Genomic DNA, 25,843 nt, shown 5'->3' on the forward strand with positions numbered 1-25,843 from the left:
CGATTGTTTTGTCTCATTTGTCAGAGGATTTCAATGGAAGCCAATCGCATTTGTTTTTCCACGGCCCAGAATCTCTGCTTTGTCATGTTGCCATTTTCTGCACAGAAAAACAAAAGACGAGGACCGACTCAGACATTTTCCAATCAGGCATTCCTGGAGCTTGGCCACTGCTCATTTAGGCTACGAGACGACCTTGACATTCAGTGGGCATGTACTGTAAGAGAGGCCTGAGCACACACGCCACCACAGAGACGGCAAAACACATGCGGTACGATCCAAGAGCACCCAAACGCACCACCTCCTTGCCCAGACACACATACGTGCAGTTGTGTGTGTGTGTCAGACTGTTGGCTCGCTAATACCGAGGCCCGGCTAATCCAGCGGCAGTGTTCAGTTCCTGCATAGCAGCTGGAAGCGCATAAGCTGTTAACATGTTAAGGTGAAAATGTTTGCTGGCAGGCGCCCTCCTCCTCCTTCACACTTTACCTAGCAGCAGCTCACAGTACACCTCCTCTGACATGTCCAACCTGGCAACCACCACTGCTGCACACACGCTTTCACACTTCCACCGGCTTCTTCAAAGCGACATATATACTCAAGTGTACGCAGATAAGCACGCACGCGGCCACTGCACTGCATCTGGTCTGACGGGATATCACACAACCCGGCGGAAAACAGCAGCAGTAAGATATGGAATAATTTATGTGGAAAACCGCCAGATGTTGCAATAAAAGCTCTGCGTGTTTCCAGCCCTATATTCTATTCTGGAACTCTACTAGAGTAGCGTTGCATGACAGTTAAAAATAAAGAAAGAAACAAAGAAATCTTTACTTATTGTACATATGTCCTTTATGTTGCCCTTCAGTTCATCACTCTCTCTGAAATAAGCCTTTTTAGCTCCTGTTTTGTTGAGGACAGCCTCCCTAAAAGCCCAATTTCCTCTGATTGGCAGGCAATCAGGTTGACCAGAGTTTGACGTTGAATGCCTCTGTGGATAATTTTAAACAAGAACTCCCCCCACTCTCTAAACTTAGGTTTCACAGAAAGTCAGGCCTTCGGAGATTAGATTTTTTTTTTTTCTAGCCATTTTCATGATGCTTTCAGTAGAAGAAGAATGAGTAGATGTGGTTAAATATTTTGATTATTTGCACCTATTAAACTTAAATACCTTCCTGTAAGTACTAATGACATCACGTAAAACGAGACACTTACAGTAATTGCCATTTTAGTTTCACACGTCAAATGAGAGGCAGCAGATAATTTTCTCACAGCAGTCATGATCGACCACCACAGTCAGCTGGAACATGGAAGTTTCTGCTTAATCGTTCTCCTCATGTCTGTTGTGGCTTTCGCTGTGAAATAGACACAATCGAGGGAGGACGTCCTGCTGGAATCACTCATAAATCCTCAGCTGAGCAATCAGCACGCATTAGCAGAATGATGTCATGTCTGTATGAAAAATAAAAGACTGAAGTAATATTTCACCTCAGTTTATATATAGATATATATAGATAGATAGATAGATAGATAGATAGATAGATAGATAGATAGATAGATAGATAGATAGATAGATAGATAGATAGATAGATAGATAGATAGATAGATAGATAGATAAATGTACACACACATATATATAATTGCAGACTGTTTGCAAAAAACGTTTAAGAGTTAGGCTTTTTTGTCTCAAAGCAAATGTCAATAACTAAGTCGTTTAGCTCCATTCACTGCTATTAGCTGAAAACTGTCTCCTGAAAGCTCTCTTGGCGATTGCATCCAATTTCAGTTCAATGGTATAAATAGCAAGAGAAAAGGCTTCCTGTAGACTAGCAGTATCTCTAGCCGTAGCTTGACTTCGTACTGTGCCTGTAGATGGTGACCAAAAACAGATATCTGTGGGGAGATCACAGCCACAAAAAAATTCAAACAAATATGGATACTGTGAAGTTTTGCCAATGCAGATTGTTCATTTGTTCATTATATTTGGTTTGGTTATTAAAGCAGAGGAAAGATGCCACCATCAGCAGTCCACACAGATCCCATCACCTCTCACACGTCCAAGTGGTGAGGGGTTTTGTCATATTACATATACATCAGTTTTCCCCTTTTTTACCATTTATGCCACATGAAATCAGTGCAGCATAAGGTTGTGTTTATTTGCCACCCAATTTTACATCTCATAGGAGTTTCTCTCTCTCCCTCTCTCTGTGTGCCTGAATGAAGCCAGAGGCCCTGCCAGTCTGGCCTCCAGCTCTTTTTTTCCTGAGCGCCAGCAGCACTGGAGCTCAGCAGCGCCAAGCAAAGCGAAAAGCTTTTGACAACATGGAGTGACAACAGAAAAGCCCACAGAAACTACAGCACAAGTAGGCCAGCCTTTCAAGGAGCCTCGTCCTCCCCCACCTCTTCCCCTGTCCTGTCCTCGTACTCCTCTGGTTCACTCTCACAGCATCCGCAGGGCTCAGAGTGACTTTTCAGAGCAAACCGAGAGCACTGTCTTCCACTCTGATGGATGTAACAGAGCTCAGTGTACGGTGATACTTGCCTGCTTCTATGAAAACAAAGAAAGAGGGGAGCTAGTAGCATGTGGGTGAGTGGCCTGCCTCACCTGTGTACAATGTTGGCACCCTAAGCACATTCTGCATGTTTTGTTGTTGACAAGCTGAAAATGAAAGGCATCAGAGAAATGATGCACTCATCAGTGAGGAGTGCTGGAGTAATAAAGTGGCTCTGATGAAAACTTAATGGCCCCTTCACCTTTATTAATGGCCATGGGAGCATATCATGCACTCAGGTTCACCACTGGACTAACACATGTATTTCTGCGCAGGGAACGAGCTCCATCAGCCCCACACTCACTAACGCACTTGAGGAAGAGCTCATAACCGGGAGGACACTAATTAAAGCAGTGGCAACTGGCTAACTGGCTAAATTGCTGCTGATTTTAGCCAAATGAGCCTTAAATGCAGTTTACCACACTTTAATTCATCTAGGGACACTTCTCAGTATAAATGCAATGAAACATACATACAGAGATCCCAATGAGTGATTCCAGACTTTGCCGTTCACACCTATGCTTCCCCATAAAAAAAAAACAAAAACAAGACATTAGACTCTACTCTCCTTTGCAGATGAGCTAGAATCACACAGGCAGCACTTATTAATATCTCCCTTTCAAATGCTAATTCCCCTTCATAAATAAATCATAACTCCAGAGGTGGCTGGTATACTGTAGATTTCAGTAGGAAGGTGCAGGGCTAAGAGAGGAAGGGAGAGGGTACAAACAGGATTCCTATAGAAAGTAATGATATTATACCACAACTTGCATCCCAGATACAAGACTATTAAAGGCCAATTGTTTTTGCTATAGCGAGCACATATATTTTCTTTAACCTTCCTCATTGCCCCAGTACAGGCTGAGTATATTCTTGTGTTGGTGCATGGTGAAGCATGTGCAAGACTTTCACATGCAGAACTTTATCAAGCTACAATTTATAGATATAAAGGCTTCACATGTGCACCATTCACAGAGGTCTGCTAAAATCAAATCCACTGTTTGCTCTGACGTATTGTAAAAGACCAATGGCCAGTGGGGAAACTCTCCAGGGGAATCTACAAAGAAAAGGAAGAGTCTCACTGACTGCAATGTGGCAACTAGAGGGCAACATGGCATGTCAATAAAATGAATTGACTTGTAGACAAGACAGGGAAAGTAACCATTGGTAAGTAACAAGGTAGGGTACAGATTTTAAACCGATCTCATTTTTTAGTAAAGTTAATGAAGTGACTGGAGTGGAAGTAGGGAAAAACACTGACTGCCATATAAAGGCGTACTAAATATGTTAGAGGGGTACTTGACAACTGGATATCCACTAGTGACCAACAGTTGAAGTGATGTGCAACCAAATGGATTTATGGACAAGGGTTAACACTCAGCCCCCTCGATGATGTATCACTCAGTCAGTCAGTCACACTGTTGCAATCCAGCCAAAAACAGAACAATAATAACCAGTTATTTTGTTGGAACAATGCCGAAGGAAAGAGCTGTGTTGTAAAGTGAATGTGTGTGCAGTAAAGTGGATGCAAAGAGTATCTGTCATAAGGTAGAGTGGATGTGTCATGCAGTAAAGTAGATGCTTGTGTATTAAATTGGATGTGTGCGTGAGGTGATGTAGGTGTGCGATACAGTTGAGTTGGTGCGTCATGCAGTAAAGTGGATTTCTTGCAGTAAAATGGGGATATGTCTAGAGTGGGTGTGTCTTGCATTAAAATGGATGTGTGTGTTCAGGATATGTTGTACAGTAAAGTGGGTGTGTCATGCGGAAAAGTGGATGTTTGTGTATTTAATTGGTTGTGTATAGTAAAGTTTGCGCAGTAAAGTGGGAGCCATGCAGTAAAGTGGGTGTATGTGAAGTAAAGTAGATATGTGTGTGGAAAAGTACATTTGTCATATGGTAAAGTGGGTGTGTAATACAGTAAAGCAGACTTTTTGTATTAAATTGGCTATATGTGTAGTAAAACGGATATGTTATACAGTAAAGTGGGCGCCATGCAGTGGCGAAGTTTGTTTATTAAATTGGATTTGTATTTAGTAAAGTATGTGTGTCATATAGTAGAGTGGTTGTCTTATGCACACACACACACAGTAAAGTGGATTTCTTCCAGTGAAATAGCTGTGTGTCTTGTAAAGTCAGTGTGCATAGTAAAGTTGGCCTGTTGTGCAGTAAAGTGATTGCTCGTTTATTAAATTGGATGTGTGTTTAGTAAAGTGGAAGTGTTATATAGTACAGTTGTCACTGCAGTAAAATAGCTGTAGTGAGCGTGTGTAGTAAAGTGGGTGTGACATGCAGTAAAGTGGATTTCTTTTGGTACACTAGCTATGTGTCTGGTAACAGAGTGTGTTGTGCAGTAAAGTGGATGTGTGTAATAAAATGGGTGTGTCCAGTAATGAAAAGAGTCACATTTGCACATTGCAAAGTATCACAAAGTAGGGTTGTTTAGTCTGCAGGGTTGTTATTGATGGTGTACAGAGTTGCACAGCTTTAACATCATACATGTGGTCCACTTTCACAGTTGCTATACCAGGTTCAATTTTATGAAGTGAGACAAAATTGAAATTCCTGCTAGTGGGGAGCCCTGGTGAGTGAGCAGCCTGCCAACCTGGTGCCACTTTCACAGCTTTGATGTGTGTCTGGCATGCTGTGCTGCAGATGCTGCTCTGTATGATGCATCGTCCTCCTCACTGAAAAGCACAGCATCATCCCAAATGTGGGCTTTTTTTGTGAGGACTGAGTCAGGAGCATCTTAGTCTTATAGTATTGTTCAGTTTACAGTGGCACAAGTGCCTTTTGGAGTCACTACACCTTTGGTCATCTGACACAATTGCTAAAATATAAAGTGACCTTTTTTGAAAGCAGGAAATGATATGTTACAACAAGGAATGTAAACCAGTATGTTCAAAACAAAAACTAGTTTCTGTAAGACCAATTTTTGATTCAAATCCTGTTGTCTAAAATCTGAAGCACTTTTCCTGAATCTTAGATAATCAAACTGATGCAATCCTCTTGCTTTGATTGGTAATAGGTCTGTATGTTCGCATTTCTTTTTGGCTGCTTCTTCCATTCAGTGCCATATCTTGCCCTACCCACTTGATGCCCCTCATGCTCTCATCCATCCACATGTGATGGTCATGGGTGTGTATAGGTAACTACCTGCCAGGAGCTGGAAGGGATCTCTGCAAATTTGCCTAGTCCCCCGAAGGTGTAGCACCGGTACATGTGATCCAGAGACTCCGAGCAGTGCCACAGCAAGCCGAAGCTCACGGAGTCCTTGTTGTTGTGCTGGTGGTGATGCTGGTTGCTCCTTAGCTGATCCTTAACAATCCAAGCAGGGGATATGAAGCTGAAACTGCAGACGGCGACCAGAACGGAGGACAGGAGCACCCAGAAGCAGCCCACACAGCTGAACATGGTAGCAGCTTGGGGCAGAAAGCCCGGAGACAGAGTCAGATCAATCCCAAACCCTGCTTCTTCTTCTTTCTTCTCCCGGCCCAGGAGCGAATGCATTTGGAGCTCACGCCTTCAAGAGCGGCACTTCAACTTCAGCCTCAGCCTCCTGACCAGCACTACATCAGCAAAAACTAAAACTAAAAAATAATTACAGTCACTGGGCATCCGTAACAGCAGCTGTGAGACTCCCCAAAACATCTGGTCTGGGGAAAAAAGAAAAGAAAAGAAAAAAACACACTAAGAGAATTGTGGTGAGTGATGGTTATACAATAAAGTCAAGTCATCCGCGCCCACACTTATGCTGGTACAAAGCTCAAATCTGACTCTGGAGATGTTTGGCACACCCAACACTGGATGCGCAGCTGTCATAACAGTGCAGGTGGAGGACTTCACCAACTCAGAGACCAGACATTTACTGCAGCCGCCGCTCTCCTCCGATACTCCCCGCGCCTCAACACGGGAAGCTCCGGACTTTGCTTTTCAGGACGAGTCCGCGTGAACGGCGTCGAGCTAACGCAGGTTAATAGGGAGACTTCCGGTTAAGACTTTCAAAGTAAAGTCCCGCTTAGAAAAGAGGCGACAAAGTTTGAGGCAGTAGTACAGACTATTTATTCTGTAATGAATTAATAATTGCATTTATTGTAAAGCGATAAATTATTTTAAACAGTTCAAACTAAAAGGGCGCTACACAATATTTAAACATAAATGTCCGTTTATTCACTATGGTGAATGACTTACACAGAGCCTGTTGAAAAAAGGTAGCCCGAAGGATAGTATCTCAAGGTATGCTATATTAGTTGGAAAATGTAATGTTTTTGGACATTAAGCAGGGATTACATGTGAAAATGTGTGGTTACATTATTTATTTATTCATTTATGTGTATTTTATAAATATCCAAACTTTATAGAAGGGGACAAAACATCGTACATCAAACACCATATAATTATCTCATTAGTCTCATATATTTTTTAGAGTGCAACAGAGGGGACAGAATTACTATGCGTCATATACAAATGGACGCATTTTCCAGAGCTTTTATGAAATGATGAATTTTGACAGAAAATAGCACGACCTAAATAGGTATAAAATGTACATGTCCTTATGCTAATTTTAGGAACACGACGCCAAATTTCAGACTGATAGCGTAATACTGATTTTATTTTGAAGGGAGAGCGCTTCATTTCCGATGCTTTTGTCTCCTTAACTTGCCTAAAAGCCGTCTGTCTGCAGGTAGCTGAATGAAATGCGCCTTGTACTTTATTTTCTGTGCACCACACAAAATTATAATAAAACAGTGAATAATATTATGAAATATTTTCGGTCTCAGGCACATTTTATTTCCCGTCAAACAAACTGACCCTGAGCATTCATATAGTCTAAAGGTGGTCATTGTAGTTACTTCTTGACGCAAGGTAACAGGACTGTCCCTCAGTTACCATAACAACCCCCCTACCGGTCAGAGCTGAGGAGGGGAGGGGGTTTTGTGTATTTGAGGTGGGCGTTGCCTCTGCACGTGCAAGTTTTCATTCCACAAGATCTTCTTAAACCGTCTGCAGACCGTGCCGTGGACTGGCCAGGAAGCATCTGTAAAGTTTATTTCCCCAGACAACATGAGAGCCTGTTTCACGCTGATTTTTATCTTCAACTTAACTTTATGTGATTAACCACAAATAAGATCCACTACTAAAATGAATTAAAGATATGAAATGCTGCACTAACAGGCTATTTTTGAGCCCCTTCAGCTGTAGTTTATAGTTTTTAATTGTTGCATTTTCCTGGACATGTTATAATAAAAATCAGAATGCCTCCTAATAGAGGAAGAAAGAAATACATCACCTCGTTTTTAGTTTTACCCTAAACATAACAGCATATTCAACATTGCCCCCACCTGGTCAGAGGTGATAACTGTCCACCCTATGGGTATTGGCACAAGGATCTTTTCCCACATTTTAACATTAATGTAGCAAAACTGTGTCAGCGGAAGAAAAAATAATTGACAGACAGACAAAGTTTCATAATATATGTATTTAAATCAAACACAATTTAAATATATTATAGATTAAGTACACATAGATGTCATTAGTGGTACATAGTACCAAGAGTCTGTTCTGGTTCTTATCCACATCTTGGTAAGGCTCAAAAAAAACTTTTTTTTAAAAAATCATTTATTTCACCTTCCAGTTAAACAGTCCGCTCATCACTGAAGTCTGTTTCAGTGACATGTTAAAAAAAAAAAACAGCCAAAAAAAAAAAAAAAAAAAAAAAATCAGCAATCACCATAAAAAATTAACATTAATATTTGGGGTAAACCAGAAATCTAAATAGATATTTATACATAGAACATTTAGGACGAGGAGTTTTGGAGTTTTCCAACACAACTGGGAGTATTTTCTTCTATGCTCTGTAAAGGTGCCAGGATATTTATACAGAAGGTCCACAAGTCCAAGAACTGAATCCACTCTTCTTCACTGTAACATTTCCAGATGTTGTACAGTACCAAACAAGTAAAGCTACGTCAGCTAACACCAGTAAACAGCTGGCAATGCCTCTCTGGGCAGCCTCATGGAAGCGTATGCAAAAACTGTACAACGTTCCAAACCAACAACCCTTTAAGCGGCTGACCAAAAGACAGAAGTTCATGTAAAAACAAGGAATGGTTATAAAAAGCGTGGGCAGGTGTGTCAAGTAGTGAACAAAACGTTGCTATTGTTGCATCCTCCGCAGGTCCGAGATAAGACAAAAGTGAGAGCGTTGACTGACATGCTGCAGCTACTCCTGGTATCATGCCAAAAGTTTCCTTCCTCCAGCCTGATGCACTTTGCTTTACTCTCAACACGTGTACCTTTATAGTGTTATGGAGCAGGAAGAGTGGAACAATGATGTACTTCAAGTTTTCTATTAGCCCAAGTGTGAACAATCACTCATCCAAGCTCTCAGCTACACGAACACACACACGCACACATGCACACCTGGTGGTTGGAGAAGTGATAAAATGCCTTGTTCTTTCTCAAAGTAATGCAGTTCATTGCAGTGTGAACTCTGTGTACTGTTTATCACTGGCTTGGCCAGAATCTGCAGGGAGTGACAGTCCTTTGGCTCCTCAGTGGGGTCATAACTGCAGACAGACAGAAAAAGACACTTAAGAGATCCTGCAGTTATCCCACATGCACGCAGGAATGAGACTGCTGAGTGTGGTTGCGTACCTTGGTGGCCTTGCCGGGGCTGTCGTGGTTTGACTGGTGAACAACGTCGTTGACAATCATCTTGGCAATCTGCCACGCCATCTCCTCCTGGGCCTTTGGTCACAGTGCACACAATGCATTCTATTTATATTCTTTAATGGACTGGTATAATGTGACGTTTTATACACACCGCTGAGAGAGCACTGCTATGGGCTTGGAGCTATTTAATCATTTATGATAACTCAGCATAGTGCAATCTCACCTCATCCGAGGTGCCTTGGACCCATTTCTTCATGGCTTGAGAAAATATGGAACCTAAGTGAGAGGAGTGAGAAGACAAGATGACTTCATTGCTAAGCAGAAATCATTAACATGGCTAAAAACTGAAGGCTAATCTTAGCATTTTAGAAGGATTATCAAAGTTAAGTCATTAAGTAATTCATCTCCAGTTCCTTCATTAACACATGAATAATATTTAATCAGTAAGAAGTCAGTTTGTCATACCCTGCTCTAGTCCTATAGAGGGCACTCTAATAAGCTAAGATTTTTATCTCGCTGGACCCGGAAAGTAGTGAAGCTGTTGTTTTGTTTTTTTATCATCTATAATAAGGGAAAAGTTGCTAAATATTTCAGAGCACTATGAGCTATAGGAAGAAGATGAGATTTATATTCATGACTTTCATGGCAAGGAGAAAGCAGATAAAAATATGACAGAGTGTAGGGTGAGAGAAGTGTGACCGTATCATACCTTTGGATTTCTTCACATCCGGCTCTGGCTCTGCCTCCCTGATAAACTGGCCCAGCTCATTCACTTTCCCAAATGTCATCCTTCTGAGAAGACAAACAGGACAAAACTGAGCCTCAGGCACATCCGCACACAAACACACACCATCCCAGCACTGGGGTGAGGGTATGCGTATCCCTTCAACAACTGTAATTTCAGCAAGAGGATAAAAGCAAATCTCCCAGACTAAACTTCTGTCTTTCAATAAGATCATTCTCTTGATTTATTTCTGCACATGATTTTTCAAAGCACGCTCATAAAACCCCACGACGGAGTCAATAACAACAAAACACGTACAAGCACTAAATCCAAACAGCAATCAAAGGAACATAAAAGGAGAGAAAAGCGAAGGTAACAGCAAGGAAACACAAAACCATAAATCAAGCAACAGTTAATCTTTGAAAAGATTAACATTTTCTGTCACTGGATAGAGGCACAAACACTCACCCAGCGTACGGCCGCTGGTACAAGGTCTCAGGGTCCAGGCTGGCAACGTCCACCGTTATCGCCTCGTCAAAGTTTTTGAGGATTTTGATTGCTGCCTTTCTGGCACTTTGCTGCAGTGAACAGACCATGAACAGCATTTTTAGCAGCATTACAGATAGCACTTATATAAAATGTCATTTGGCATCGTTATATCTCCATCCCTACATTGTTTTGTTGTGTAAGACAACTAAATGACATGAATGGTCATGAACATTTGACATTAACAAAAATATCTTTATTATCCGTGTAATGAGGCGGGACAGGTCTAAATGTCAGCAGACATCCCTGCAGGGGCTGAAGGTGTGGGTCACCTGAGTGTGAGAGCTCTCGCTGACATTTGAACTTGAGCGGTCGTTGTCCATCGGTCCGCCCTGACCTGGAGTGCTGACATTCACAAACTCATCGGCCCGCACTGAATTGATGAGGTCACTCAGGTATTTGTAGTAAAGGTTGCTGGACAGGAAACCTGGCATGTAGACCTGAACGAATGCAAAGCAGGGTGAACTCTGGGAGAAATTAATGAGCTTTCTGATATATTTCTGGGCACAAGTTACAGAGATTCCCTTCTGACCTTTATGTTCTAACAACAGTTTTCAGCTTTCCTTTCATTAACCAAAACCAGAAGCATTTATCAGTGGTGTAATGGGACGATTTGTCAGTGACTTGCAACAAAAAAAACCTTTATGGAGGATTCTTTTCAAATCACAAACCTAATTAAATAAGGCCTTCACATGCTTCTCTTCTAGTGTTTCATTTTCATCATCCCTTTATCCTTAGGAGAAAACCTCTATTAAACACTGAGACCTTGGCGTGTTTTTCTATCAGATGATCTGACCTTCTCCATGGTTGTCCAAGCCTGTCTGAGTGGAGTGGTGAAACAGTCAGGGAGTGGCCCTCCCTCTCTGCAGATATTTGACTCTATCTCCATCCGCACAGAGTCACCGAAGCCCAGAGGGTTGGTAGCCTGGAGTGAGAAATACCTGAAGGGATAATAGAAGAATATGCAAAGAGCTTCAGAAAAGGGTGCCATTTTTTTTTAAGATATTAATGAAAACTGAACAATTCAGACAAAACCTCAAGGCTTTTAAATCTTACTCTATAAAGCGCAGATGATTTAGCGTGACGCTGTAAACTATTTAGTGTGCAAAAAGGTGACATTTATGAAAAAAAATAATTACAATTCAAGCAAAATAGCTCCCAGCAAATATAACAAAGTTGAAGCTAAGAGGAGGAAAATGCAAGATTCCACTACTGTCATCTCACTATAGATGAATTACTGACCTTTTACCTTCTCATTCTTAACAAAGAGAAACAAACTATCTGCACAGTTTAACTTACTGTGAGCCTGGTGGAAAGCCTCCACTGAATATCAACCAACACATTAAAACATCACAATTCTTCATGGCTGACAGACTAATCTTCATAAATGCCAAGTAGAGTGCAGTAGATAAAGTCTAAGAAAGACAAAGATCTTCAATAATTAATTTTTTCGTATTTCAACAGATGATGTCAGCCTCTTCCTTATGCCCCAAAAATCCCATTAAACCAAAGTTTAGGTCTGTAATCTTAGGCCAATATGTTAGGTTGTCTGACAACTGCCTGTGTTAGTTTTATGAGAACCGTGCTGCAGGAACATTAGGATTTTTGAATTTAGGACTATTTATATGTGGTTTGTTTTTGTGAAGGTGCCTGAAATTAGGTCAAAGGTAAATATGAGCTTCCGAGATTTTGTTCTGCTAAATAAAATACGCCACTGGTGAACTCTGAAACCACTACATGTCCAAGAGAACGTGCGTGCTAGCAAGTTGCTGAATTGGACAATACAGCCGATCCCATTAGCGAAATATCGAAATCAAATTGCTGTTTGTCATCACTGTGGCCTTTTTTTGGCAACAAGTGGAAAAGATTAGTTGCTAGCCTATATAACATTCTCGTTTACTGAACTTTTACATTGAGTCAGTTCCAAACTAACGTGACATCAACCGTGTCTGACACATTGCGTGTAAACATTGCTGCCGTTTGCATATCACAGTTTAACTACCATCAGCAAACTTTTCTGTCAACTTTCAATTCTAATGCTCAGGGTCACAGTACAAACATACCCAAATTGGAAAATCTGAATATGTTTGGTCTTGAAATAAGTTCAATGTTTGTTTGACTACTAAAATTTGTTTTGTAATGGCATTTGCATGCTCCCACAACTTGCCCCACCTACTGTCAGCAGCAGCTCCACTAGATGTAAAGCTTCCTCTCTCATGTGTAAATGGAAAATGGTCCAAAGACTTCACTTTAAAATAACAAAACAGAAATAATTTAATAAGCTTTAAATACTAGTTTTATCATTTTAGGCTTACAAGGCTAGCAGGCAGAGTGTACTCCACAGTAGTCAGTCAAAGACACAAGTACAGCTGAACCATCCTTCAACCTGACCGTGTGCAGACACTCACTGCTGCTGATTCACTGTCACTGATCACCAAAAAATGTACCCAAAGATAAAAACGCACCAATTTAATCACACCAGGAATGAAGGTCTTCAATGAAACACCATTACTGAGCGCACACTACTCTTAAAACTCATATTTGATGATAACTTGATAGATTTAGGTGAAATCTGGACTGAAAATGAATGACGAAGGAAACAAAGAGGAGCAACCTTTTAACAAAAGAAAACACTGAAAGAGTCTCAGATTACTTTCCTCTCAAACTCAAAAGAAAGAATGACCTCAACATGACAGCAACTTCCAACAATAAAGTCAACCTCCACACTTTTAGAAAAAGTAACTGGTTAAATCAGACACAATAACATCTTACAACCACACACAGAGGACCTACTTGTCGTAGAGAATCATGGCATCATTTTGAGCCTCCTGGCCATCATATTGGCCCTTTTTAGCTGCTAGCTGGTTCTGGAAGTTGTCTGCCGCCAACCAGAACTGCAGTACATTCATTGCTTCTTCCTTTTCCATGAACTATGAGAAGGAAAACAAAGAAGAGAGAAAATTCTAGTGAACCTCACTGTGTATATGCTGACAGGACATCTTTTGTTAAATGTTTACTCTTTCTTTGTGGATGGAGTTTTGTATCATATCAGTGACACTGTAACAGGAGCATCTACGGGTTTCTTATGTTTACTGTCTTCAGTTTAGTTTCCTGTCTGTATGGAAAGGTGTACAGAGCCAAGAGGAGGCACAGACTGTGTGTTATAGCTAGAAAACTGTCATTCTTCTAACTGAAACAGTGTGAAAATGTGTAATGATCAGGTACAAATAAATCATGTTTGAGGAACCAGTAGGCCCACTCACCTCGGAGAAGTAGAAAAGAGCTGACTCACAGAACAAGATGTCAGCCAAGAACACAGAGCCACTAGTCAACACTTCAATCTGGTATTTACAGAAATGATGGCTCCGCAGGAATTCGCTAAAGTGCCTGGAAATCAGAAAGCAGGTGGGAGGTGAATAGTGCAGCAATGTGGAAGACAGGATGGCGAAACGACACGGGGCACGGGACGGGCTTTAATCCTAACGTCAAAACGTGCTGCGAATATTAACTGCTCTTGGAAATGAATGGACAGAAACTCACTGTTGCTCCAAGATAGCGAAGGCTACCGACTGTGCAATGACAAAGCAGTTTGGGTCCACCATGCCGTCTTCTCCACAAATCTTAGCTACACAAAACAGAAGAGAGCGGATATTTTCACACACCAGGATCACATTTAAAATAGAAGACTTACTGCAGAATAGAATAACCCTTTATTGTCATTGTACATGTACAACAAAATTGTGGATGCTCCACACCAACTGCGCAGGAGTAAATGGTAGACAGCATGAATAAATAGCAAATAGGAGAAATATGTACCATAAAGAGAGACCGATACAAATCAAGAGAAAGGCACACACTGGAGAACAAGTTGCAAAGTGCTTGGAAGTAGTGCAAAGAAAAGACTTGGTCTGAGTCGAGTTACTCAGACCATGGCTCAGATTAGTGAAGTGGATGGGCAGGGGTGGGGTGTGGGGGCATAGTGGACAGAACATACAGTCCGAATGGCCCAGAGGAAGAAGCTGTTTGTGAGGACACTTGCGCACATGCACGCACAAACACACACGCACTTTTTGAACAGATGGACCATAATGTGCTGTATTAAAAATAGTCAGACAACATCTGTGGTCTTACCAACTATGTCATTTCTGATCTGTTCTGTGATGGGGATGGGCCTCACAGCATCTGGAGAGATGTACTTGGTGAAGATAGTAACAGCATCTTTCTCTATACCTGCGAAACACACAAATTATCTCTCAACTGATGCTCAAGTAAAGCTCTTCCTCCAGGTGGTCAGTCTGAATTACCAATTAATGCATCAATCTAATGCCCACATGTCTTTGCCTGTGCGCACAGTCAAATTGTTTCAGGCTGTTGGACTCGTTCTGTCACGGTAAAAACCAAGTGTACAATTCCACCCACTGCTTTTAGGAAGTTTTCACAAGCTGGGTCATGAAAATAAACAGCTGAGGGCACTAATCATGCTCACACAATGTCATTAAACCAGTGCAGCCGAAGAGGACGGAAAGAGATGACATGCTTAAGAATGCCACTCAAACCTTTAATGTGGTGACCAATGTGACCTCACACAGACCTGTTGTTTCATCCTGAGCTCTTCAGAAAAATGCCTAATGGCACCATTTACAAACTTAAGCCAGACTGAAAATGTGAAAACACAATACCAAGATAGCATGTTTTCTTCTTTGTGAAATTGTACTAATTTCAAAACTTATTGGTTTTAAATAAAGTAACCTAATTATTTATGCTAATTCTAAACTAAAATACAAATTTAAAATCAGATGAGTTTTCAATTGTAAAGTATCTATGATGCTCACCTGCAATAACTTCAAGACCCACTAGGGGGTCCCAGCCAACACCTTGGAAATCAGTGCTCTAATGTAAAGCCATTTTCATCCACTGCAGCCCTGTACTATCTTTGACATTAATCAAAGAACTGCATGCAAGAACACACAAGGACAGTAACCAGTCTTAAAGCTGTCAGCTCCTTCTACAAAGTCTGTGTGATGTCTGAGACGGTGCGTGTGAGATCAGAGCAGATAACGGTTTGTTGACATCATGGAAAGTGAGTGGATGTCCTGTGTGCAGCACCCTAGCCTAAACCAAAGCGAGTATTCACAGAACTGAGAATGTTTCTGAAGTTTCTCCTGTCATAAACTACATGTGAGAAAGGACAAGTTTGCACAATGTGCCAACCCCATTCTCCTGACACAGTCCGGTGTCCACTTCCATTACAGGTCACTGTAGCATTTTCAGTTTACTGATGTACCAAATTTGCCACAGCATCAAAGGATACAATTCAGTTTTATTTATATAGTGTCAAATCCCAATAGCAGTTGCTTTAAGGCCCTTTACATTGCAAAGTAAAGATTCTACAATAATACAAAGAAAATTCCAACAATTAAATGACCTCCTCTGAGCAAGGACTTGGTGACAGTGGGAAGGAAAAATCTCCCTTTAACAGGAAGAAACCTCCAGCAGAACCAGGCTCAGGGAGCGGCAGCATCAGGAAATGTACTGGACAGATCTGACAAATCTACATTAAGGTCTTCAATCTTAGACAAATAGGAAAGCTGCCATTTACGAAGATTTCTCAGTATACTGAAAAGTGATTGGTTGGCCATCAAAATAATAAATAATTTCTACTGTCAAAATATAGAATCCACAAAGAAAGTTAAAAACCTGTAAACAAGACAACAAATGTAAAGATAAAAAGGTGTTTAAAGGCGACTCACTTTTCATGAGTGTGTCAGAGAGGTCTCGCAGGGTGCTGTTTGACTGCACCTTAAGGGGGGTCCCCGACCTGGAGGGTGTCTGCCTGCTGGGTGTTGCTGTTCGAGGCGTACCGGGTCTCGCTCCTGCTTCTGTGCTGGATGAGTCCCGCTGCTGAGTCTGAACTGTAGAGCCTTCGCTGTTACTGTGCCGTGCAAGGACATTGGGCGTTTTCTGGGTGAGTTCTGAGAGCTCTGAGCCGTCTGGAGACGCAGGGACCGGCTCGGCCAAGGAGCTGTGTTTGACAGAGTTTAGACTATGCGCTCTAACACGTGACCAGCTGGTGGAGCGGAACCTCTCAGCCTCCAGCCAGAACCGAACCAGGTGGTCTGCACCTCGTAGTTCCATGAAATGCATGAAGTGCGGTATCGCGACATTGTCCTGAAGGGCCTGCTCAACCGTCTTGGACATGCGAGAGCGCGTCTCCTGGGGCTGATAGTTCACACTGGAGTGACCTGGAACATCAGAGCATAATTCATTGATTCAACTGTAAAATTTTAGCAACAACACATTTATTAACAGGCAACTTAGGTGCATTCATTAATGATAAAACTTATGTCATCTTTATACTACAAATTAAATCTTAATCACTGATATTTACTTTATGCTATTTACACAGCATATACTTTAATGCCTGCTTTTAAAGACTCACAACAGCAGAAATTCCATCCATTGTTAAACACTTCCGTTTAAATGACAATGAGATTTACACTGTCTTTGAACACACATTACTCACTCAAGTGCTCAAGTTTAATAACAGACTGTGGGCTACATTCTTATTTACAGCATCAACCTTCAAAGTTAACGTGCACACTATATTGATAGGAGCTGCAACATAAAATGAAAGATAAAAAGAGGATTTTCTGTGTTCAGCTCTCTCTGAACATTTGGTCCTGACTGAAGGGTGCCGTGATGGGAATTCTAACTCCTGGATATTTGTTTTGAAGGTTTGTGAATTTCCAGCTCATTCTCTGTCTGGAGTTGGTCTTAGACTAGGGCTGTTCTATATAACGATATATATCGGATGACGATATAAAAACGTCTATCGTTTCATTTTACGCTATCGTTTGTTTTGTGGTGTCGCAAAATAAACTGTTTACGGCAATATTTTTTCGTTTTGATGGTCACTGTAGTGGCTATATTAATTTCTTAAAGCTTTCTCTTTCTCTTATATTTGATTTAACCACACTAAGGATGGACAAGCGCCTGTTTTATGCCTTGTGGTTGGCAACAATGACGGTAACAGCATCACGTGTCCGCTTGTTTATGTTCCACATAAGCCTTTCACAATAAAACTCAAGATCCTGTTGAGACTTTTCAAAATAAACTGAATCACGTGAAAGAGCAGATTATTTACGGATGAGAAGTAAAAAAGAGCCGCCAGGTACTAAAAAATAAACCTTAGACTCAAACAGGCTTTCCCCCCGCAGCACGCCGTGTAATAAATACTCACAAAGAAAACGGCGGCCTTTACAACTTATGTCTAAAAATGTATAGTTTCATGCATGGGTTAAAACACTCGACTCCAGCTACATGACGCGCAGCTGGAAACACTTCCCGCAAGACGAGCTGCCCGAGATTCACAGAATTTACAAAAAATGTTACATTTTTGTGATTTATATCGTTATCGGACGATAGAATTCTTATATCGGGATATGAGATTTTGGTCATATCGCACAGCCCTATCTTAGACTATGCAACAGATGATTTAACACAGACAAAATTTTCACAACCGTGCGTCACAGGCACACATCTGTGTGTCCTGTCCATACTTTCAGTCATGCGTGGATTAAGTGGTCAGCAACTACAGGGGCATCCACAGCAACCTTTGACTGTACAATCCCACCATGCTCCAAACTCCAATCCGAGTCTACAGGTATTCTGGAAACATTACTCAGAGATTTTGGTCCATATCAACATGATAGAATCACACAGATGCTGCCAACTACACATCCTTGATGTGAATTTTCCATTCCACCAAAGGTCCTCCAAAGTGCACCATGAAACAAATATCTCCCACACAATTACACTACCACCAGCTGGCCCCATTGATAAAAGGATAGATCCACGCTTTAATGCTGTTCACACCATACTGTGACCCTACCAACTGAATGCTTCGGCAGAAACCGAGACTAATCAGGCCAGGCTATGTTTTTCCAATCTTCCTTTGTCCAACTTTGGTGAGCCTCTGTGAATCGTAGCCTCAGTTTCCTGTTCTTAGCTGATAAAAGTAGCACCCAGCGTGATCTTCAGCTACTCTAGCTTATCTGCTCAGAGACACTCTTCTGCATACCTCAGTTGTAACAAGTGGTTATTTGAGTTACTGTCATCTCAAAGCAGTCAGGCCATTCTCCACTGTCCTCTGACATAAACATGGCATTTTACCCAGAGAACTGCTGCTCTCTTGATATCAACTCTTTTTTTGACCCTTGAGATGGTTGTTTGGAAAAATCCCAGCAGATCAGCAGTTTCTCAAAATCTTCACATCAGCCTGCCAAAAATCACAAGCCATGTTCAAAGTCTTCAATTCAACTTTCTTTCCCATTGTGGTGCTCAGTTTGAACTTCAGCCAGCTGTCTATATGCCTAAATGCACCCCATGGGACCAGCTGATTAGTTATTTGCATTAATGTGCAACTGAAGTCACTGTCGATGTAATCTGGCTAAATAATGCTTCAAAGGGAGACTGTGTTTAAGCAAACTGAGTGCTCTATTATCCATCCTGACTAGACACCCGACTGTCTTGCGTGATTTTGAATCACATCACATCAGCTGTAGTTCGTCTGAAGCGTGGGCTGAAGTTTGGCAGTGTTAAGTTTGCTCTTTGAAAACAAGATGGTACTTCAAGATGTGTCACGCAGTGTGTGGTGCTTTTAGTCAGCCTCTTTAGATTCTTAAAGATCACACAGTCACGGCCACCTTAACACTGAAAGCTGTTAGAAATCACAGCAACTAGTCTGGCATCTGCGCCGGGATAATCAAAGGCTCCTGTTTCCTTTGCAACCTTTTCACAGTAATTCAATGTCTGTTAGAATGACTTTGAATTTCTGTCATAGTGGTACCTGTTTTATATTTTAAACACTAGCAAAGAAAACAAAACAAAAAAAACCTCATGGCTCCTGCCTTCAGAAGCCACAAACCCTCAATCCAACCGTGAAACTACGCCTCTCTGCCTCCTAGACGCACCCTCATTAATGCGTCCTTCCTTTTCTTCTCCAGTCTGTTGAAACCACAGACCAGAAATCACCACTGCCCAGCAAATCTCATTGAGACTTTGTCGTCTAAGCTGCAGCACAGGTTCCTCCACCTCCATCCGGCACGCCCCACCTGCTCGTACAGTTCCTGTCACTACAGTGAATGCTCACCGCTCCACATCATGACATCCAGGGAGCGTACACAGAATCTAATTATAGAGTATTTTTCGTCCTCACGTCACTGCCTGAAAAGATAAGGCCAACCTTACCCTGACAGGAATGTTTGGGTGCTCGCGATACCTGATACATGTAGCCCAGTGAATGGCTCACAGGATTAATGAGGGAAAACTGCCACTTGCATAAGACAATAGGATGTTTCTGCTCTTGTAGTGACGCAAGAGGCGTACTATCGCTGTAACACCAGAAACAGGAGCTTACGGTCCAACCTTAGTGACAGCTGTAATTACCTTTGAATTTTGACAGCCTATTAAAAGACTGTACTTATTTTCTATGCAGTGTTTTTCTTGATTGTCAGAACTTTTCTGTATTGGTTTCAGTACATCCAATGTGAACCCTTTGTTAATTAATCTATCAAATAACAACACATTAATTATCTTTAATAATGTATAATTACTTTTCAAAGACAAAGGCTTCATATCTCCAGTTTCAGCACCTAAATGGTAAATGGTCTGTATTTGTATAGCGCTTTACTTGGTCCTAAGGACCCCAAAGCGCTTTACACTATACACAATCATCCATCCATTCAAACACACATTCACACACTGGTGATGACAAGCTACATTGTAGCCACAGCCGCCCTGGGGCGCACTGACAGAGGCAAGGCTGCCGGACACTGGCGCCACCGGGCCCTCTGACCACCACCAGTAGGCAACGGGTGAAGTGTCTTGCCCAAGGACACAATGACCGAGAGCCGGGGCTCGAACCGGCAACCTTAAGATTACAAGACGAACGCCCAACTCTTGAGCCACGGTCGCCCCAGAGATGAGAGATCGTGTCTGCTTTTATTTGTAATATATGACTAAGAAAAGTTTCGTTATGTATGAAACTCGATATAACCAGGAAACTTCACTTTGAACTCCGGGATAAGGAAACAATTTCTGAGCAAGTTAACAAAGTCAGTCTTAATGCTTGTTTCCTATCCTTTTGCATTCATTTCTGAGGAAAACTCATTTTGGTTTAACCAAATTGTATTCAAATAAGTACAGAACAGCAGAGAGGTCCTTCAAAGTGTGCAGCATGTTATAACTCAAACTGTCGCAAAGGTCACAGACTAAATAAATGAATCCTTATATATACACATATTAATAACTGTAACCAAAGAGGGACAACAAACCTGCATCTGGATCAAACTCATAGAAACCCAAAGTAAATTCTGTCTATGTGATTCTGAATCTACAACGTTTTATAGCTAAATATTATTCTGGGTGTTTTTCCGCAATCATTGGAAACGACGCAAAAGCTCATGAGTGCAGCTTCTGTACCGAGATCTCCAAAGTGCGCCGCTTCCATGTGGCTCGGCTGCTTCTTGAGGATGGCGGTGCGACCGCGGGCAAAGGAGTCCATGTTGGCCGAGATGGCGCTGATGGCCACGTGGCTCGGCCCAGCAGCTTCCTGGATGGCATGGTGGTTCCTCAGTCCTGGAGATTGAGGGCTGGTTGGAGCTGTGAGCACAAGATGAAAGCGAGACAACAGAATTTCGTTAAAAGAAGAAAAAGAATATAATAGCATTGATGTTCTGAGTGGCCTGAATGTGTGACAACAGTGTGATTTATAAGAAAGGGTCCTTTTAGTGAGAGTTTCTGGAAAAGCTCATAGTGTACACAAAGCCTCAGGCTGTGGCAGATGCTTGAGAAGACAGACTGCTCAGTGTTTGTTTCACTGTGAGCTTTGTTAGCAGCTAGAGGCTACAGCTTCTGTCCGCGAGACAGTTTAACCAGCACTGATTAAAGATACTTAGAGAAAACCAAAGGAAAGAGTTATGAATCTTTCAGCTGTGATCATTTAAGACCTTTTTAACACCACATAAGAACAATTCTTCCACAGCAATACCTCAAGAATAAGGGAAAGCCAGAAGCAGGAAAAAGACTTACAATTACATAATAAACGCAACCATTCATTTGCATTCACATCACATGTTTGTCTCTATTTGTCATCTAGAGGTTATAATAATTTCTAGAAATGTAATTACAAAATTTAAGTGGCTTGTGTAAGTGGATGAAGCCAAAGTAAATGATTTGCTTTTCACGTTTAATTAAGCTCAAGCTTTCCGACTGCTGCTGTTGCTTTGGATCTGTGAATTCATTTCAAACTTTTAAATACAGTCTAAGCCCTTCTTTGAGGAAATGTAATCCTGTTATACATTTTAAGACCATCCTGTAATGTTGCTGGCGGAGCAATCAGAGATGCACTTTTTTCCAAGTCAGCTCAAAGTGGGCGAGGGTACACAAGCGCATCAAAAAACACAAAAAAACATTTAAAAAAACAACAACAACACTGGATATTTGTGCTTATATTGCCACCAAACACAGCTACAACTACCAAACCTTCCATAACCTCACAAGAGTAAAGAGGAACTCACCTCTATTGACTTTAGTGTCTGTCCCTTTCTCAGGTTCTTTGCTTTTGGCTGTGGGGAGAAAGATGAGAGCAGTGGTTGGAAATGGAGAAGCAAGCAGTGTTTTGAATCATAATACGGGGAGGGTGAAGAATCAATACATGAGATTTCACTGAAGAGTAGATGTCGTGGGGTGGGGATGTGTTTCCCACAACAACGATTCGGTAACACTTGTTGAACTCTAAAACAGACTTCTAAGAAAGGCTGCTTAATAATATCTGCAGAACTGAAAACTACTGAAAAGGCAAAAAAAAAAAAAAAAATACATTGTTAGTCGCTATCATGGCAATGTCGTTTCACACTGTGTGGTGCTAGTCTGTGTTAATAGTTAATTAGCCCTTACATATGCTTTCCTCCACCTGGCCACACTGCTGCTGACAGATGTGGGTTAAACCTCAAAACTGGGTTCTAAAATGTGAAAACAATGTCCATCCTGCTTTATGAGTCATTCGCAAACTTTTCCCAACATCCTCCACTTCCAAAGATAAAGAGTTTGTAGGACAGACCCCACAGTTCTAAATTAAAAAGCTCCAAAGAGCATCATTAGCAATCTTTTTGCTTACTTTCCCCACATGAATTATGCTCATTCAACTTCAGATTATTCCATGGTCATCCACGGCCTCTATACACCGCAGTTTGAGAATCACTGCTTTACAGCGTGCAGACAGTCGGGGCTTTTATACTAGAGTCCTACAATTTGTGACCTTGGTCTATCAGTTCTGGTTTTCCTTCACATGACTGTACGCTAGTTTACACCTGAAGGTCACCAAGATTTACTGATTGTCCCGGAAAAATACACAGTGCATATAATACAGCAGATATGTGAAGCCATTCCAAAGCTCTGCAGCTGTCAAATTAACCAAAAAGAATGATGTGTGCACCCTGCAGGGGAATGAGTGCATGCTGGCAGACATAGTGGCAACCATTCATCAGAGTGACCCTCCACTCATATCTCCGGATGAAGCAGTTTGGTTGGGCCAAGTGACCGTTTCAAGCAGTGACATGACAAAATGGAACGGGAGGCCTGAACAAATGGAGCTGAAGACGCTCTTTATGTGAGACATTTGGGATGGAGCCATATCTGAGTGTGTGTGTGTGTGTGTGTGTGTATCAACCAAGAGTCAATGTTGGCTGAGACCGACAGGCTGTCTGCCACAGAGAAGCGACATGGTTTTTAAAAAGCCTGGACCCCAGTCATTTTTACACAACTGGACTAAAACACAATGATGCAAATAACTACAGTGAAGTAATGCTTTTACGTAATGTTAATGTTATTACAGGACAATGACAGGTGGGTGAAATGGATGCTACTATTAAGAAAAACTAGTAACATAAAATAATAAACTTTTAATAACTACAAAGATTACTTACAATAACGTATGAACAGAGTGTCTGTGACTTAGTGGAAAATTGCATTCAAATTTCATAGTAAAACTTTCACTTCCTCCTTTTTTTGGCATTGAAATTCTTCCTCCTAACAGGGAACAAATTCACTTCCTGTCAAACCTGAGCAGCATTCTGGGTATGGATAAGTGAAGTCTATATTTCCTCATTTTGGTGATCTGCTGTGTCAGCTGTTTTAGTCACTGTCACTGTCACTGCCACCAGGAAAAACCACTAATCTTTAGGGGATACCAAACCGCAGGATAGTTTCAGCAGTGAAGTTATTATGGTGGCTTCCCAAGGAAATGAGACAGGAGATCTATTGACTACATTATTAATGGCCTCTCTGGCCTTTATATATTTTTTCTTATTGTGTGATTTCTATCAAAAGCGTCAGACAAACCTGTTGTCACCTGTTGTAGGATCGTGCAGCAGAAAAATAAAGTCCTTTCTCTCTTTTCCAAATGTATTTGCTACACCTACTCTATCCCCCTTAATGTTATAATTTTCAGTTTGGTTGACAGGGTTTCAGATTAGGGCTCATTTGTAGGTGGTGGCGAATCTGACATTTTGCCCACCCACTTTAAAAAAAGATGTAGATCAGACACAAAAGACGCCTGTCAGTGTGACTCCAGCCTTCACAATGACCACAAAAGAGGTTAAACTGTGGGGCTTTGAACTGAAATTCATTGTCACGTTGTGTTAAAAAAAAAAATACAGAAAAAAGCAGGCCTAGCCCATCTAGGTTCTACTCAATATAGTGACTGAAAATTAGCATTAGCCAACTCCAGGTTCTCTACAGCCAAATGTGTTACAGGAAACGTGTGTCCTTTTGATAATTAACAGCTCTGACTGAGACACAACCTGTCACCGGTAATATTTCTGACATATCTTGCTTGTTAAGTATGTATGAAAATACCTCAACAGAGCTAGCTAGCTGCTACTGAACATTTCGACACAAGCGTTGCTTTGGAGCAGATAACAGTGTTCCTTTGATGCTATGAAAGCCCTGAATTATGTCTGCAGACAGGAAGGCGTTGATGTAGACTTGTGGCAGGTTTCTGTGGTGGATTTAATGCCACCCCGGCTAACATGAAGTTAGATAAATCAGGAAGGGGGTGGGGGGGGGCAGTGAGGCCAGCGCTAAGCTAATCATGTAAAAGCAGAAAGGAGCAGCGGCAAAGGAGGAAACGTATCCCCTCAAACGCCTCAGTTTTCACGGCTAATTTATGCACTGACAACCTCATCAGTCACATATTATCGGGCACCCCTCTCCGCGGCGCTAGCTACCATCGACGTTGCAGCGTTCAGCGGGAGCTTTTTCCTCACCTTTCCTCTTGAAAAACGACATGACGGGATTCACACTCTGGACGTTTCCTCAGCTCACTGACACCATCCCGTGGATTCGCGGTTGTCTTCATTCAAATGCAACTGTCGCGTACACTCCTGAGCTGGAAACGGGTTATTGTCGCAGCCACGGCTACCGCTGTCAATTAAAATATTTCTGCAAATCCGAAACCCAGTTCGGCAGCCATATTGTCAATAAACGTCTCACTTCCGGGCTGGTGCGGCAGCAGCATTGTGGGAAATGGTGTACCGCCTGCGTTGGTCACCAGAGGGCGCTCTTTGAACGTGAAGAATATTAAAGCTATAAGAGTCACCTTTGATAAGTGATTTGGTTTTTACATTTTGATAGAAGTATTTAAAATGTTTAAATAAAATAAAAATAAAAACAAATTTTACTTTTTTTTAATTTTTATTAATTACATTAATTTAATTATTATATTGGAAACATGGTATGCCCACGGTGAAACAGATAATATTAAAAGCCTGTATGCCTGCTGGCTATACATGTAGCTGTACAAGAACCTTTAAATAGCCTTTAGGGAAAATTTCTTAAACGTTCCTTCCAAAATGTTTCCCCAAATACTAGGGAGAAACATTTAGAAAGCCTCAAAGTTCTACTATCACCCAATCAGACGGTAGCAATGTAATTCATTCAAACACGAAGACATGGTTGCTGAAGTTTCAACAGAACATCAGAATAGGGAAGAGAGGTGATTTAACTGTCTTGTTACAATCGAGGTATGCAGAAGAGCATCTTTGAACACACGTTGAACATGGAGCAGATAGGCTAAGCAGTAGACAACCACACCACGTATCACATTTGTCTGTTAAAAAAAAAGCAAAGAGGGCCTACAGTTTGCACAGGTTAATCAAAACTGGGTAATAGACGATAAGAAAAACGCGGCTTGGTGATGAATGTTTAGTGATGCAACTTTCGAATGGTAGGGTCGAAATTTCATGTAGACAACATAAAAACATGCATCTATCCTTATTTGTCTCAGTGG

At 41.5% G+C, this 25,843-nt stretch overlaps 2 protein-coding genes across 2 annotated transcripts in view; both read right to left on the bottom strand.

Annotated features, from left to right (window-relative positions):
• The window catches only part of lhfpl7 (LHFPL tetraspan subfamily member 7), a 122,311-nt gene extending 115,821 nt beyond the window's left edge, over nucleotides 1-6,490 (bottom strand). Inside the window, exons 1-2 of the mRNA XM_035911428.2 lie at nucleotides 6,297-6,490; nucleotides 5,706-6,205 (exon numbers count right to left, since the gene is read on the bottom strand). Of these exons, the coding sequence (XP_035767321.1) occupies nucleotides 5,706-6,059 (354 nt within the window). The 5' untranslated portion in view covers nucleotides 6,060-6,205; nucleotides 6,297-6,490. The remainder of the gene's footprint in view (nucleotides 1-5,705; nucleotides 6,206-6,296) is intronic.
• A 1,582-nt stretch (nucleotides 6,491-8,072) lies between these two features.
• Nucleotides 8,073-25,035, bottom strand: akap10 (A-kinase anchoring protein 10). The gene is made up of 15 exons (XM_006799436.3): nucleotides 24,822-25,035; nucleotides 22,074-22,121; nucleotides 20,977-21,156; nucleotides 16,245-16,736; nucleotides 14,626-14,724; nucleotides 14,035-14,119; nucleotides 13,758-13,881; nucleotides 13,288-13,424; nucleotides 11,291-11,435; nucleotides 10,767-10,934; nucleotides 10,417-10,526; nucleotides 9,934-10,016; nucleotides 9,448-9,500; nucleotides 9,207-9,299; nucleotides 8,073-9,118 (listed from the first exon to the last, which is right to left on the bottom strand). The coding sequence occupies exons 1-15, from the start codon at nucleotides 24,841-24,843 to the stop codon at nucleotides 9,113-9,115; spliced, it is 1,845 nt and encodes a 614-aa protein (XP_006799499.1). The 5' UTR covers nucleotides 24,844-25,035; the 3' UTR covers nucleotides 8,073-9,112.
• Nucleotides 25,036-25,843: the final 808 nt, after the last annotated feature.

The sequence above is a fragment of the Neolamprologus brichardi genome, chromosome 10 (assembly GCF_056152115.1).
Source record: "Neolamprologus brichardi isolate AB-2024 chromosome 10, ASM5615211v1, whole genome shotgun sequence".
Taxonomy (NCBI): Eukaryota; Metazoa; Chordata; class Actinopteri; order Cichliformes; family Cichlidae; genus Neolamprologus; species Neolamprologus brichardi.